The 16037-nt window shown below is 40.9% G+C and overlaps 1 protein-coding gene across 13 annotated transcripts in view; it reads right to left on the bottom strand.

Moving 5' to 3' along the window:
- Positions 1 to 882: 882 nt before the first annotated feature.
- TSPAN4 (tetraspanin 4) overlaps positions 883 to 16037 on the bottom strand; it is an 861113-nt gene continuing 845958 nt past the window's right edge. For all 13 annotated transcript variants that reach the window (XM_090032439.1, XM_090032433.1, XM_090032431.1 and 10 more), the window contains 2 exons: positions 13300 to 13383; positions 883 to 9595 (listed from right to left, as the gene is read on the bottom strand). In XM_090032439.1, coding sequence (XP_089888565.1) covers positions 9527 to 9595; positions 13300 to 13383 — 153 coding nt within the window. In that variant the 3' untranslated portion in view covers positions 883 to 9526. The remainder of the gene's footprint in view (positions 9596 to 13299; positions 13384 to 16037) is intronic.

Genomic DNA, 16037 nt, shown 5'->3' with positions numbered 1-16037 from the left:
GTCCTGAATGCTGCTAGAATTGATGGTGGATTTCCAAGAAAGCACTAGAAACTTTGACAGCATTAAAGAGCTGGCCCTCTTTCTTATCTCTCTTTTTTCTCCTGAAGTACTTGTGGCCACTCTATCTTAATTGATTCTGTTAATGGGGTTAAACTCTCTGAGGAAAAAAAAAATCAATAACTTGACAACTTGAAAGCCAGATGAAAACTGCTTTCTTTGCAGAATCCTTTTATTGCTACAAGTTGTGTGGCCAAAAGCACAACCTGGTGATAGGAACACCATCCCAAATGCATGCGTGGAGGCATGTGAAACAAAAAAGCAAGGTGGGGAGGGTGAACGCCTATCTGATCTGTGGTGGTTTTCAGCTTTTTTTTATCCCAGATGCTGATTATGCAAGCCGTGATATAATTTCCAAACAGGTTAATTGCAAATATAGATGATACAGTAGAAGGGCAGCTTACGCAGTTGACCAGAGGGTGCCTATTCTGTTAATCTCTGATGAGAAAGGTAAGCATTGATCCTAGTTAGCAATATTCAACACTTAATTTATAATCAGCAGGAAGTGAGATCATTCAAGGTAGGCCAGGTGGGGCCCATGGTTACTAGATGGCCTCACTGGTGTGAAGGAAATGGCATAGGAGGATGGGCAGTAATTTTGAAACAGTATGTTTGTGGAAAAGCCAGACAAGGCACATCTGAATAGACTCACAAGCCAGTTCCTGAAATCTCTTTATTTCTGTCACAGTTGTCAGTATCTCCAGAATGAGTGCTTTTACACCTAAAGCTTTTATCACTATCAGTGTGGAAAAATAAATACAGAAACAACAATACATTTTAACTTTTTTTTTTTTTTTTTTTTTTTATGTTGTATCTTGTACAAAAACCTATTTTGTTTGTGTGTGTGTGTGTGTGTGTGTGTGTGTAATTATATACAGTTATATTTTTTGTTGGCTGTCATTTGAAGAAAGTCACATACTAACAGTTCCAGAAGAACAGAAGAGATATTGAACAAGGATTCCATTCACAATTCATTCCTTTATCCCCAAATACAGGAAAGTCTCCACAAAGCACCATAACAGAAGAAGTTCTACTTAGCCACTTACAGTACCAACCATTCCTGCAGAAAGAAGGGATATTTGTGGGTTGATGGGGGGAACCACTTTACTGACAAACCACTTCCCCAATGATGCTGCATATATTAAAGGGAATTGGTGACTATATTGCAATTTTCATGGATGCAGGTATTGGTGAGATTAATCTTAATGAATGGCCAACTCTCTGCCTATAGAAGGGAGTACAACCTAAGCTTTTCATCTAGGAGGGTTTCTACTCAATAGAATAACCTCTATTGGTTTTATATGGAAATGCTTATTCAACAAGAAAACATGGCAATGGGCAAGAAAAACAGGATATAAGAATGGCATGTATGTATGGTCTGTGAACCAAAAAAAGCAACCTTCGAATTGCATCTGGAATGCAATGATCTGATAACATGGTTCTTCTACAAGTCAAGCAATTAAAAAAATCTGGATTCTGTTATTTATGCCTTGTATTTTTACTGTAAAGACCTACATTTTGGGTGTTCTTTCACATCACATCTGTTGGAAAAATTACCCAGTGCAATATATAGGCTGTTTGTGTTGTATTTGTTTAGTCTTTTCACATATGTCATGTCAGCTGTAGGTGAAATCCAGTATTGCCAGGTAGTTTGTAAAAGTTATATACTTAACCAGTAGTGTTGATATACAAAGAGATGTTTCATGCGCCTTGAATATCAGACACCAGTTAGCATGTGCCATTGCCATGATAAAAGTAGTATGACCTCAGTCCAACTTGGTAAGCTTAGAGAATATAACTGGCAAATCAGCAGAAGAGTAATATCAGACTAATAATGTCATGAGGTTAACTTAAATAAATGTCTATTAATGATCATATCTATATTTGAAAAATACAGTGTAAAAATAGGTCTGTGTGGAGGGGATTTCTCCCTTCATGTTGAATCAAATGTATGAGTATATTTTTAAGTTTTATAAGTATTTTATGAGTTTTATGAGTATTTTTAAGTTTTATGAGTATTTTATGCATATTGTATGAGTATATTTTTAAGTTACCACAATCCTAAGAATGTTTTAGAAAGAGGAACCTTAACGCTGGTGAAAGTCAAGTGCTATGGACATACCTATCTTGCAGTTTCCTTTGCTCTCTTCTCTATCATTAAATCTTACCTAGTCACTCTACTGCCACCTCAGACCGCCTCTGGGAAGAGACTGTCAGGAAAGTCAGTGCATGTAGGCATCTCCATGGTGAGAAATAACTATTAGGAATTGTGGTAACATCTCTAATGTCATTTTTACTTTTAACAGCCAATTGGATGTAGGCTTCCAGCAGTAAGCATAAGTAATAGCCTGGGTTCCAGGAGTTGAATGTGTAGAGTCCTTTTCAAGGAAACATGACATATTTTAGTTGATTTAAAGACCCTGAGCCCAAGTTAATATAGGGTCAGACAAAGTGATCCTTAGCAGAGGCATTGGCAGGAAAAGGTAAATAGATCTGCTAGCAAAGGACTGGGCTAGGATTAGATGAGAGCTGTAGATGGGGGAAGGTTACAGTAAAAGGCACATTTAATAAAAGTAGCAGGATGGCAGGTGGAAAAATGCATACAAAGCTGATTAAATCAGAAACACCTATGCTAACCTAAGTTTCATAGCAAAAATCAATGAACTGGAATAGCTGGCGGGGGAGGAGATACTTGACATAATAGGGATTTTGAAACACGAGACAATTCCCCAAATCAATAGGATGCTCTATTACCTCAGTAATAGCCAAGGACGACAGATTAGGCTTTAAATGCAAGGGGACTGTAAGGTGCCTATGAGATGGGAGTTTCCAAAGCCTAGAACCGAGTGGCATGAAAAGGCAACAAGTTTATAATAATGCATAATGAGAATTAGGAGACAGCACTGATGTCAACAGCTTTGTTAACTTCCAAAAAAAATATTAGAACTTGTCATAGCTAAATAATCTCCAGTGGAGTATCTGGTAGAGTAAAGAAAATTTCTGGAGGAAATAAACCTTCCCATGTCTGGGCATAAACCAGCCATTGAAACTTTCAAATAAGGACAGCATTGTCCAAAAGAAGATTTCTCACAACTTCTTCTGAAACATTTAGTTTGCTCCCAGGCCAAGCCTGCCTGCACTACATACTTGTCAGCATAGCTGTGCTGGGCAGGCATATGAAGAGGTGAGATCCCTAACTGATGTAGCTGTGCAACAGGAACCCCTAGATTAGATACAGTTATACCAGCAAAAGTGTCCCTATACAGAAATAGCAAATAGGGTGGAATGAGCTTTACTGCAGGACCTCAGGCAGGAGACCTGAATATATGGACTTCAATTTTTGATTTGCTGGAACAATTCCTATGTTCTAGTTTAACAAACAAATGCACAAGGTTTATCTGTGTCTTCTCTTTATTCCTTGAATCCAAGCTACTATTTTTCCTTTTGTTTACAAAATTAACAATTATGTATTGAAGTCCTACTAAACTTAAATCAGGCAAAATAAAAAGACAATAAAAGATTCATATCAGTGTATATATTTTTCTTTTTGCTCTATCAGCAATAAATTGAGATACACTTTTTAAGGAATATTAGTCAGCAAAATCTATAATATTACCTCTCAGGTCCCTTAAGCAAGAAAAAACACTATGCATTCACCTGAGAACAAAGAAGTGTAGATTAAAATTCAAGGTAGGGTCTGGGAAATGACAGAAGTGAAGAATGCCATGCAGTTTTTATTGCATAATATGTGTGTGTGTGTACATGCACATGTGTAATAGGGGTGTGTGAGAAGGGCTGTATTTGATTCAGATTTGAATGCAGCCTGAACTGGGGACAGTGGTTCAATTAGTTGATTCAGATCACTGTCCCGAGATTCAGTGCTGATCTGGAGAATCAGCGATTCGGCCACAGGCACAGTTTTAAATGTTTTTTCTACATACCTCGAGAAACCAGGTACGGCTTGTGAATGCTGTGATGATGGGGTGGATGGAGCGTCCCACAGGAGTGCAGGGGCCCCACCCTGCGTGCTCAGAAGCGAACCTGGAAGTGGACCGGAAGGACTTCTGTTCCACTTCCAGGTCCGCCACTGAGTGCATGGCACCCCCTCCCCCAGCTCAGCACTCAGCCACGGGAGGACCCCGGGTGCCCCCCCAGACCCAGGAGGCACCAGTCGCTGAGCCGGGGACGGGGGAGGTCACTTCCAGGTGCTTTCACCCAGGTGCTTCTAGTTCACTTCCACTTCCAGGTGACTTCCAGGTCTGCTGCCAAGTGTGCCAAGTGAGACGCCCCTGCACTCCTGTGGGATGCTCCATGCGCCCTAGCATTGCAGTGTTCACAAGCTGCCTGGTACCTAAAGGTATGTAGAAAAAACATTTAAAGCTGTGTCTATGTCCAAATCATTGAATCTTTCCAAATCTCTCTGAATCGATTCAGAGGGTTCCAGTTTGATTCAGAGAGGTTAAAGAGTCTCCTGATTCAGTTCGGATTCAGAGATTTGGCCACTGAATCAGGCCGAATCTCCTCCAAATGGAATTAGCAACCAAAACTTCACACAGCCCTAATGTATGAGTGAGTCTGTGTATGTGCACACATGTGTTGTATACATACACATCTCTTGGTATGTATACACACACTTAAAAATACAGTATATGCATGTACATTATAAAGAATACAAAAGACATTCAGTTGTAAATCTTAAAGAATATTTAATAACTTTTAAAAAATAAATGTATATTTTAAGCGCTGTTCTCCATAGGGTTCACAAGATCATATCAATCTTCTTGCTGTGATGTAAAACCAAGTAACCAGGGAGAACTGTCCAACATGATAAGGTACAGATGTCAGTCAGATTGAATTCACAATGGAACTGTGAATAAAATTTCTTGTGGCAAGATTTGACTCACATTGTTACTATGAATAGTCCAATACAGTCTGTATAAAGATCAATCAAATCTACTGTGAATCCTCTTGGATTAAGGATAAGAGTTAAACTAGTTTAAAGAACAACACTACAGTGATTTTTTTTTCTCCATTGCCTACTCATGGTGCCACATTCACAGGACAGATAGGAAGCTATTAGGTTGGCCAAAGGCTTTCAACTGTTTCCACTCTGGGCACTTCCTTCTGTCTAGCTAGAAGCCTTGTCTTTATTTAGCAACATAGGATGGATAGGGCTGGGAGCCACAAACCACTGGAATGCATTTGTACAATCTTTAATTCATTTTTGAGTCTTTTATGTAGCAACCATATTACAGACACTAGATAATATATTTTCATACAACTTCTGTGAAATTCAGTCTCATCCTTATTGTACATTATCCATGAATAAATCCAAATGATAATTATATTGCTGGATTCAAGAAAAATCATGATATGGGGGGGTTTTTTGGAACGGGGAAGCAAGCGGGTAATAACATGCATGGAACTGAAACTGAAGTGAATGTTACTGATTCTGTGCTATAAGATGTAAAGTTAAGCAGTCTTTGTACAGGCAATAAAACATGGCTGCTACTGACAGCTGCTGTACCGGAAATAAAACACATACTGTTATGTGTAAGTAGACTGTTATGAAGAAAACAAAGCCAAAAGTATACCAAAGTGAAACAAAACCAAATTCTGGTTTCAGTGTCAGCAGGACCACACTTGGCCTCGTGGCCTTGACTTAGGGACATCTTTTCTGTATTTGGTTGCATTGGTCCTGTCTTTAATTGTAACAAGCCTTCATCTCTATGTAAATAAAAGGAAATGTGAGTGATTTGAAACAATGTCGTAGAAAATGCTATAAAACACTGAAGAGACACTGGAATGATTTCTTCTGTGCTGCTCTGCATACATATGTTACAGTCTACTATACTGTATTACAAGTGATTATTCTGGACCTATTTAGTCTAAAGTTACTTGACTTAAAAGGATATGTCTTTTACAAGCTGTGTTGTTTTATGTTAGAGCCCTATCATCAAATAAGCTCACTTATATAGGATTTTAAAAAAAATCTGAGGTTCTTAATTGCATTGCTGTCTGCAACATGGGGCAGTGGGTCAAAATTGTGTCGGTAGTGCTTGAAAGAGCTGTCCCATCTGTCTGGTGCCCTGTGGAAAAGTCAGTAACAGTATACAAAGACAGTACATTTGGAACTAGCTACCCAGATCCACCCTAGCACCTAAGTTGGCAGTGTTACTGTGCTGGGAGAGCCTGTTCAAACAAATAGCTATTAACAGCAACCCAACTGGGTTTTTAACACCTTCATTGCTTTGAGCTGCTCCAATCACTTGGGTTTTGAAGAGAATTTCTCATACCCAGGTGCCTTATCTTGGAGGAAACAAATAGTCAGAGTGACAGTTTACGACAAACTGTGGCAAACAGTTAACCAGAATCAAAAGAAGTTACCCAGCCTCCTGTTATTTTATGGCTGTTCCTTCCATAGGCTTGACTAAAAGCAGCAATCTTTTTTAAGAGTTTGGCAGCATGATTAGGGAATTCATAGGAGGCGATGGGTTGGCCTCATTACTTCTGAGACCATCATGCGGGAAGTTGAGAGTAGTTCTGCCACAAAAAGGTACACTCTTCTCCGCTGAGCCATCGGGCCTGCTGCCTGCACATTAATTATTAATGGGAGGGATCTCTACAAATAGCCTTGTCTATCTTTTATCTTTTTAAAATCCATGTTTTATTAATGTCTTCATCACTCCATTATTCTGCTCCTCAGAGATGGGAACCCAGAGCTGTCAGCAGGAACACCTGTGAGTACAACTGTTGTAATGAACTGTGGCAAGAACCCCTGCTAATTGTATGTCTAATTTTGGAGTAATTTCTCCAGGTGTAAAAAAAGTCAGGGGTCAGGGGGAAGAGGAGAAAGAGAAATGCTCAAAAAAAAAAATCCACTGCTATTTAAATAAATGTAGAAACAAACTAGCAATTGAGTGCTTGATCTTTTTCAGGGCTGGCTGTGGCACTGCTGCATCTAAATTCCTCTCTGCTTTGCTTAGAGATACAGTTAGAATATGGGGTTATGGACCATGTTTCTGAGATAGGAAAGAATAGCCACTAACTTCAATGGTCAGGACATCGCATACCTCTCCACTGAAAACAAAACAGGGATACACAGAAACTGCCATTGCAGTTACTCAGGAAAAATAAATCTGGATATGGAGAGACATTTACCCATCTGGCAAGCTCAGGGCCTCATCCACCCTCCTGCAATATAATGGGGTGCACACTGGCTTCCTTTTTCTTGAATTGAGTTTTTTCTTAGTTATGAACCTGAAAGTGGGCCCCTAAGAGCTGTTTAATCTTCCAGCAGGATCCCCCAGTGACGATAAATGCTCTCCTGAAAACTGCCTTTGTGCAGACAAGGCAAAAAAATCACTACTTAATTTACTTTTTTCCCCCAGGAAAAAGAGAGAAACAAGCAGTTATTTAAAAAAAAACAAAAAACACCCTGTACACCACCATATACCTTTGTGGAAGGTGCCTTGGCAAGCAATCTGACAGAATGAGCTGATGTGTGTGAATGAGACACCAGAGAGCTCCTTAGCCAACATACAGTGCATGACTTCACAGCATCCTCGTCCTTGATTCTTCTCATTCACTGGAAAGGAAAGCAAGTGACCTAGTTCTCTACACACAGCCCTTTCCAAAGGCCTTCCCTGCTTCTCTTGCCCTTCCTGCAGATTCACTGCAAGTGCCCCCTTCGCTCCATCAGTTGGCCTCAGCAACATGGAGTTGCTTTTGCACTGGTTCCATGATTCTGCCACTACCCTCAGCCTGTGAGCAGGAGGTAGCAAAAGGTTTCCAGCCAGGAAGGGGGCAGGGTGGACTAGCACTCCTTGAAAACGAATGCCTACTGTCTGGTCACCCAGACCAAACTGAAGCATGGCACTAAGGAGTTAGTGACTCAAGGCTGCCTTAGTGAACACCACTGTACAGTGCCATAAGGTTGACAGGGTGCAGGGGACTGCCTGTGGTTAGAAGCTTGCTGGCTAAAAAATTTTCTTGCACCCTACTGAAATTTCACTCTAGAGGTGCTACTCTGATTCACTCCAGTTATTACAATGGGGAAAAACATGAAATAAAATTAGACAGCTGTTGACTTTTTGTTTTCCTGTGAAGAGGAGTTGAGTCACGACTTTGCTTCTGGTTTTGCAAATTCCAGAAGGGCCAAATGTTCCTACCATGCTCCCCTGGGGAAAAGAGGCTTGAACATTAGAACCTCAAGCTGCTGCCAATTCCAAGTGGGGACAAAATGGCCTTAGCTGTTACAAACAAGCAGGTAAGCGTGGAAGCACCTGAAGCCATGATAAGGCTAAGCAAACTAAGCAGCATGCAATATGGAGATCCCTATCATACTGATGGGATGATATTATCCCAGAGTAAATTAATGAAGTGGTAACATTCATTGAAGAAACAGCTGACAGCTCTTTATGGATCTTCATGTGTGGAAATGAGTGATATTTTCGGGCAGACTAACTTGACACAGGAATGATAAAAAGTAAAAACATAGCAGAGTGACAGAGAAAGCCCACTCACAAGTTGTTTACTGAGATGAAGATACAGCTGAACATAATTGCTTGTTTCCCAGAGGTATAAATGATTGTGTCTCCTCCAAGAAATAATACTGCATTATTTCACTTGGAATGTAAAACGGGCAGAAAGCTCCCCTCTTCTATTAGATGCTGGCTTATTTTTTCTCCCACCACAATGATACGTGTGCCTAAATTGACATTACACATATACCAGCTGTTATGTATCTGTGAGAATTAGTAAGTGCAACCATGTCCAATAAGACTTTTCCCTTGCCAGCCAGATCTCATAGCACAGATTCTGATTGATTAACACCTGACTTCACAGCACACAAGATTAAAAACACTCCTTTAAAATAAAACACGCTTCTGCAGAAAGAAGATCTGCTCCTGGTCACATAGGCTTTTGAAGATACTCTGGAGCCAGGCCGGTTGCTTGGGTATTTAGCTGCACACAAAGGCAAGCTGTAGTAAAATGACAATTCCATTCAATGCTAGCAACTCTGTTCCCTCTCTTCCCACTGAAGAATATTTCCATGCTGGAGAGTCTTCATTCTCCCCAATTCTGGACCACAATATCTGGGAAGGAAATCTTGCTGGATTCACCAAGCTCTCGTTACTGTTCACAGTCTTTTCTTACATCAGCTTGCAAATCAGTTCCTCTTAAGTGGCCATTTCAGTCTTGCCATAATCCATGTAAAGGACCCAATACTGGAGCATCTCTTTTCTTGAATGATAAAGATATTTCCTCCTGCCTATGCCAGTCCAAACACGGACTCTTTCTTTTCTTCCTCTCTCCATAAAGCTAGGGTGATTCACAAAATCTTCAGAGAAATAGGATTATACACAGTTTATATTACATGGGGAGAAGGGGGAAGATCAGATGAATGAGCATGAAGGAGCTTTCTCCTGTGTCCTTTAGAGGAGAATCTGAAAACTGGGACTGGTTTCTATGCACAGTAGGTGTCTGCCTTGACCACCTGACAATACATCGTCATTGCAAATGTCAGTCCAAGAATCTAAAAAAACCCAAAAAACCAAATCAAAACATGATGAAGTACAAAGAAAACCCCGCAACTTAGAACAGCATTATTTATATTACATATCAGGTACTCAAAAGTTCAGAAATGCCATTAATTAAGGTGACTTAGACTATGGCTAGAAGTTATACTGTATCATGCGTGCGCACACACACGTGCACGCATACTGGCTGAACTAGGAACCTCTCTGTAGTACTATATGTAATGTGTGCACAGTTACGGGAGGAAGGGAGCATACATGACAGTTATTCAGTGCTGCCTGGGAGCTCAGCATGCTCAGTGAGCCATAGGGGGATGACAGTGGGCTGTTCTTGACCACTCTGGGATCTACAGTTCTGCTCATCCCCTGCTGCCACGGAAGTGGTGACAGAGACCACTGCTGCCTCCATAGAGGCAGGTACCACTGTTCATCAGTCACTGACCACCTGCCCAGTCCCTCTTCCCCAAGGAGAGCAGGCAGGCTGTCAGTGATGTGAGGACAGCACCACACTCACCCCACTCTTTGTCTTCTTGGGCATCACCATTGCCACAACCTTCCTTCTCCCCCACACCCTCAGTACCCATGTATTATGATACAGTCTTTAATTACATGATCGCATATTACAGTTCTCACAGGCTTCTGTCCTTATTCTGTTCCCAGGTCCCCTTTGCCACAATCCTCATTACTCAGCATTCAAGAGAACCAGTGAGGGTACAAGAGAGAGGCTGCCAAAGCATCTCCCTTGAGCAGAATTGAATTTACTTTACAGCAGCATCATTCTCCTGCTCCCCCAGCAATTTCAGGTCGGTATTTGCCTCTCAGACTGATAGGTACTGAGGCAATGTTTTTATCCTCAAACTTAAGGATCACACATTATTTTCCATGTAATGTTATCAATGCAGCTTCATGAACAGATCATGGGAAAAGACTGCAAACAGTCACTAGGGACCACCTGTGCACAGCTGGCAACATGAACAATGCACATAGATACTCCCTGTAGGTCTGAGCAAAGCACTGAGATTACTCAAGAGGCTTGCCAATAGAAGCAGTGTATGGTCAGCCAGATGTCTCTCTGCACTGGGAGTCAGGGGAACTGAGTTCTGCTAGGGATGTGCTGTGCTGCCTTGGATAACTGACTTCATCTCTTTTTTCTGCATTTACCCCTCAGTAAAACGAGGATGTGATAATCACCTTCCTTTGTTCAGTACTTTGAAAAAAGAGCTAACTGCTATTGCCTTTTCTTCCCTAACTGAGCTGTAATCATTTGCTGTGGGTTATTGTTTAGGTAAATGTTTATTGTTTAAGACTTCTTCATACAGTATTTTAAAAATGATTAATTTGGCCATTTAAAAACTATATAGTATCCTGCCTGAATAGTGATTCACAACAAAGATTGGTTTTTTTTCATGGTGCTTGAACCATAGGGTAACTTTATGTTTTTTGGCTCTATGGGAACAAAGTTGCATAATATTTAGGTGAAATGCAATATGGCTCTTTATCTCTCTACCATCCATAATGAACTAAAAGCACAGGTTTGGGTTTGTCTTTTAATACCAAGAGCCTTCTGTTGAATGAGGCACCCCTTAATAACCATTAGAGACCACCGGCCATTTCCTGACACCGAGAAAATGAATACTTAGGAGGGTGGCTGTACGACAGAATCCCAAAAGTTTAATTAATTTGTGCAATTGTCTAGACGAAGGCCCTAGGGTGTCCCAACTGAGAAGATTCTTCTTCTGCATATGGTACGTGTCCTTTTATTTAATATTTAAAAGGTTGCTTTTCATGAGACTCTCACTTTAAGTGTCCTAGCCTTAAATAAAAAAAGGCTTTCATGTTTCACTGTGGCTTTATCCAAATCACACTAACATAAATGGAGACAGTCCCATCAACTCTCAATGGATCGAGCATTTCGTCATCTATTAGGTTCAGTCACAAAGCACATCTGGAAACAGCCCCTTGGCAAAAGCTTTTGAGTTCTGAAGCGCTTTCTGTGCATTTCATAACATTTACTAGAAATACAAACACTTTTCAAAAATGGTCTAAAATTGTTTCCTAATGGAAAAGAGTCATTAAAATTCATCAAATGTAGAAAATGAGCTTTTAAATACTTTAACTATGATCAGTGTCTTTTGGGGGGATGCTGTAATGGTCCACAGGATTTCTAATATATCTTTTAAAGACTCCCTAAATGCTACTTTTTTTACCCAACTTTCACCCTCTTAAGTGTAGTAATAGCCTAGATAGGGAGTCTCAAACACTCTCTACTATGCTATTTCTTGTACTTATCTGCTCTCTAAACTTCTCCCACTAAGATCATATCTGCTTAGTTTACTAAGTAAATGCCCGCCCCCCCTCCCATTCCCAGGTTTCCAATCTAGCAAATCATTAGGTATCTGCAAACTGGGACCATAAACTGCCGATCACATACAAAATTTAAAAAGCTATTTTGTCTACTCTATCAGCAGACCATCCATGAGCCAAGTTCTGATTCTAGCCTCTCTCTCAGGCTGGTGCTGATGTACTTTATGGCATACAAAACCCCAGATTGGTCTGCTATAACTGTACGGTTAATTTAGAAAAATAAGACTTTTAGTTTACATGCTGAATGAGATGTAGAAGGAGAAACTAAATGTGTGTCTACACTGCAATTGATGTGTGACTGCAGCTCATTAAGACAGACCTGAGATATCTTCAATCCAGCTAGCTTGGACACTAACACTGTGGCTTCATGAGCTTTAGTGCAGTCTACGTGAGCCTACTTGGGATCTTGGATATATACTTGGAAGCTAAAACCCATGCTGCTGCAGCTTTGCTACTATTGGTGCTATTAAATGGCACATTTGTACAAGCTCCCATGATAACTTGAGCCACAGCAAGGGTGGCCAACCAGCAATAGAGGTGCCACAAGTGGTATGGGCAGCCTCTGTGTGGGACATGCAGATGACTGAGCAGGAGACAGGCAGCATAGTGGCAGATATGGTAGGGAGCAGAAAGCAGAGCATCAGATGAGGCAGAGATCAGAGTAGCGCTCAGGGAGGATGCAGGGCTAATTTGTGGCACATCTGCCGAAAAGATTAGCCACCACTGAGCTACAGTATAGGCTTCAATACAGGCCATCATATTTCTGTTCACTTATAGCTACTCCTCCAAACAAAATCACATTTAAAATACAAATGCAGGCCCTAATCCTGCAACCCCCACCCCCCAAAAAAATACACTTCATTTGAAATTAAGTGCATGATAGGGATTTATGGGACTAGAGCCTTAATTCAAATGCATTCAGTTTGAACCTTCCCTTGTGTCAGCCTCTCCCTCCCCCAAAACTAAACCTATTATTGTGCTAGGATAGAAGCAGAAGATGAAACCGACCTGCCTAATTTTACCAGCTATACTGAGTGACAAAGAAAAGTAAATATTGTATTAATTAAATAAATATGCCAATTAGTGCATTAGCTAAACGAAACTGCATGTGAAATACTCAGAGCTGTTACACATCCTGTATGCAGTTCTTTTATTATGACAATGTGATTCTGATTTCTAGGTTATAATAAAAAGCTAGAGAGGTTTAATAGAGCTTCATGTAAAATGTGGAAATTATTAAAATAGGCTGGAAAGAAATATTTCAGGCACCAGGTTCTCTTCCTGCCCTTAGTAATCTAACTGGCATTACCCAGGCAAAGAAATAAAAATCAGAGAGTACCTGAACCAAAGCTGTGCACAATCCAAAGATCCCCACAGCGAGCAGGTTTTCCTGGAGCCATACTTTTACCGTTTCATAACAAGGCTAGGAACAAGAGAGCATTGCATTAGCTATAAACGTAGGACTCCCGTCCACCGGGAATACAAAGACACAGATAGGAATAAGACAGGTCAAACCAAGCTGTTAAAAAGCCTGGACTGCCATTTCAGCATCGTAACAAACGTGGTGTGTTCCTGGATGGAGCCTCTGCAGTGTTGAATTGATTGCAATGACACAGAAGGCCAGGCAATTCAGAAGGCCATATAAAAAAGTGCTGCTCTGTAAAAGTGCAACTCCAGTCCATAAAGTGACCACATGCAAATATCTAGCACTTTTATTGCCATGTAGAAGCTAAGCATCAACATTTTGGAACTTAAAGGAGAAAATCTTACTCTTTACCTGGGAATATGGGAAAAGGTGAGAAGACTGAATTGTTGTAGTATAAGAAAAACAGTTAAGTATCTCCATGATGAGATGTCTTCACTTCTTCACAGACCAAACATTCAGTTACTATTAGGCTTTTAGCAAGGTGGCAGGGAAAGTGCTATATCACAGTTGAATTTTATTTGGGGATTTATAGTTTAAAATTGGCCCTAAAATCTTTCCCAGGGTTAAGACTTTTTGGTGAGATGGTTTCTTCTCAAGTAGAGAAAAGGTCCCTTTAGCTATACTGCTTTGTTAGACCCATGGTTCTCAACCTATTTAGATCAAGGTTCCTCTTGGAAAATGCTAGCTCTTAACTTCCACTCATTTCTGGATGACAGAAAAATAACAGAGCAATGTTTTTGTTGCAAAAAACTCAAGACCACGACAGGTCAGAATGGTTGTGACACTATAGATTCCTCTTTGAAATCTCAGGGTTTATGTGATGAATCATGCACTGGTGTTTGCACCCCTAGTATTGTGTGGCATCCTGCAGTACCCTTAAAAGGATATCAAAGCACCCCAGGGAGATATGGTACCCTGGTTAAGACTCACTGAGTTGGGCCTAAATTATGCAGGGCATTTAAGTAAAATGGTAGTCCCTCCCACACTTGATTGGGCACATCCCTCTCTCTCTTTCTCTCTCCTGGTTTGCCTTGAAGTACAATTCTGTTTCCACCCCAGAGCACAAATGCCATCTGGGTATGTGCTTTTAAACAATGTCTTTCTGAAGAAGGAGGCTACAAGAGGAAATGCTCCATGGCATAGGCATCTATGCAACCATCAGAATTCTCCAGTGCAAATGCATCCTCCAAGAGCTTCTCCCTGCTTCCTGTATTCCCTGGAGCCTCCTCAGCCACTACTCTCTACAAACCCTGCTGGCTGGCCGTTTACATGACACAGAGAGTGATTTAGTACATATGGTTGGTTTGTAGAAGGGAAAGTCCTGAGTCCTTACTCATGGCTTTCACCAAAGTGACTGTTACACTCACTCTCTGCCAGCCCCACAGCTGAGAGACCATGCATCTGTTAAATGTTCAGTCTGTTGGTTTTTCAATATATATAAAGAAAAAAGTATATATCTGCTGCCGTGACTAAAGAGTTTAGCTCTGTTAGCCTGTATACCTATGGTACTCCAATAAAAGAAAAAGCCATGCTTGTGAAAGTTCACTGAAAGTGACCTGCAAGATGGGTTTCATATCTACAACTTAAACTGTCCAAACTCCCTTTTTCTTCCTCAGTTGCAACCCCTGCCTATGGCCTTCACAAGAGCTACCTGCAATAGGAGAAAAGTCCCAAGACTTGTTCAGGAGAAGGGTAGGGTCCAGCTAAATTCCCAGGAAAGAGCTTAATATGGGGTCTAGAGTAGAGGAAGGAGCAAGGAGAAGTTATTCCATGAAGGTTTCAGCTTCATTAAAGGGAATTGCTGGTGTTCACTCCTTTCTGTTCCCGGAAGTCGGTGTTGGGTTCTGAAATGCTGCGCCTGATATAAGGCCCACCATAAGCTGTTCTAAAATTTTGAAAAGGGGGATGCAGATGCTGGGGTGTTGTATATGTGATGGTATATCATCACATATAAAACAACACATATAGTTGTCCAGTTAAATATAAACTAGAAGCTTTACTAATATGCAAGGCCTATGGCTGCATTAGTCAATTTAAGATTGAAACAAAAACAAATTCCTCTTCCTTATAGCAATATGCAGCTCTGTGAAACAGGAGCTTCATTATGGGGAGCAGCTAACAAATATCTGAACTGCAGAACAAAGGATAGCTTGATTGTGATATATCAAGACCATTAAAAAGAAGAGAGGGTCATTAAGACCCATGGAAAAAAAGAGTTGAGAAGGGATCAGGTAGATTATAATGAACCATGAAGTCAATTGACTACTTTAGCACTGCCTGACTACAAATGCTGCTGCTACTGCCAGGCAGTTGGTTTTAAATTCTGGGTGGAACAGGAATCAAAGGTGGGTGGGTACAAATACACCAATGCACCCCCTGGATCCACCACTTAAAGGCAGTAGAAAGTCTTGTTGACTTTAATGGGCCTATAATGAGGGCCCCTGTTAAGATTACAACGTGGCAGGAGCTCTTTCAGTCATCATGCCTAGGGACTCTCCATGCCATGCAAACCTGTTCCTATTGGATTCTGCACCAGGGCCTGCATACGCATTAAGGTCTGTGGTTTGCCTGTGTCCTGGTACACCTCTGTAGGTGTGACAGTCAACTGAAAGGCATTATCCTGTTCCTAGTCATCTTATGCCTCTGTTCAC

The sequence above is a fragment of the Crocodylus siamensis genome, chromosome 2, assembly GCF_052110815.1.
Source record: "Crocodylus siamensis isolate JL-2025a chromosome 2, ASM5211081v1, whole genome shotgun sequence".
NCBI lineage: Eukaryota > Metazoa > Chordata > Crocodylia > Crocodylidae > Crocodylus > Crocodylus siamensis.
Note: the sequence above shows the minus strand (reverse complement) of the source record. Positions and strands in the feature narration are given on the sequence as shown.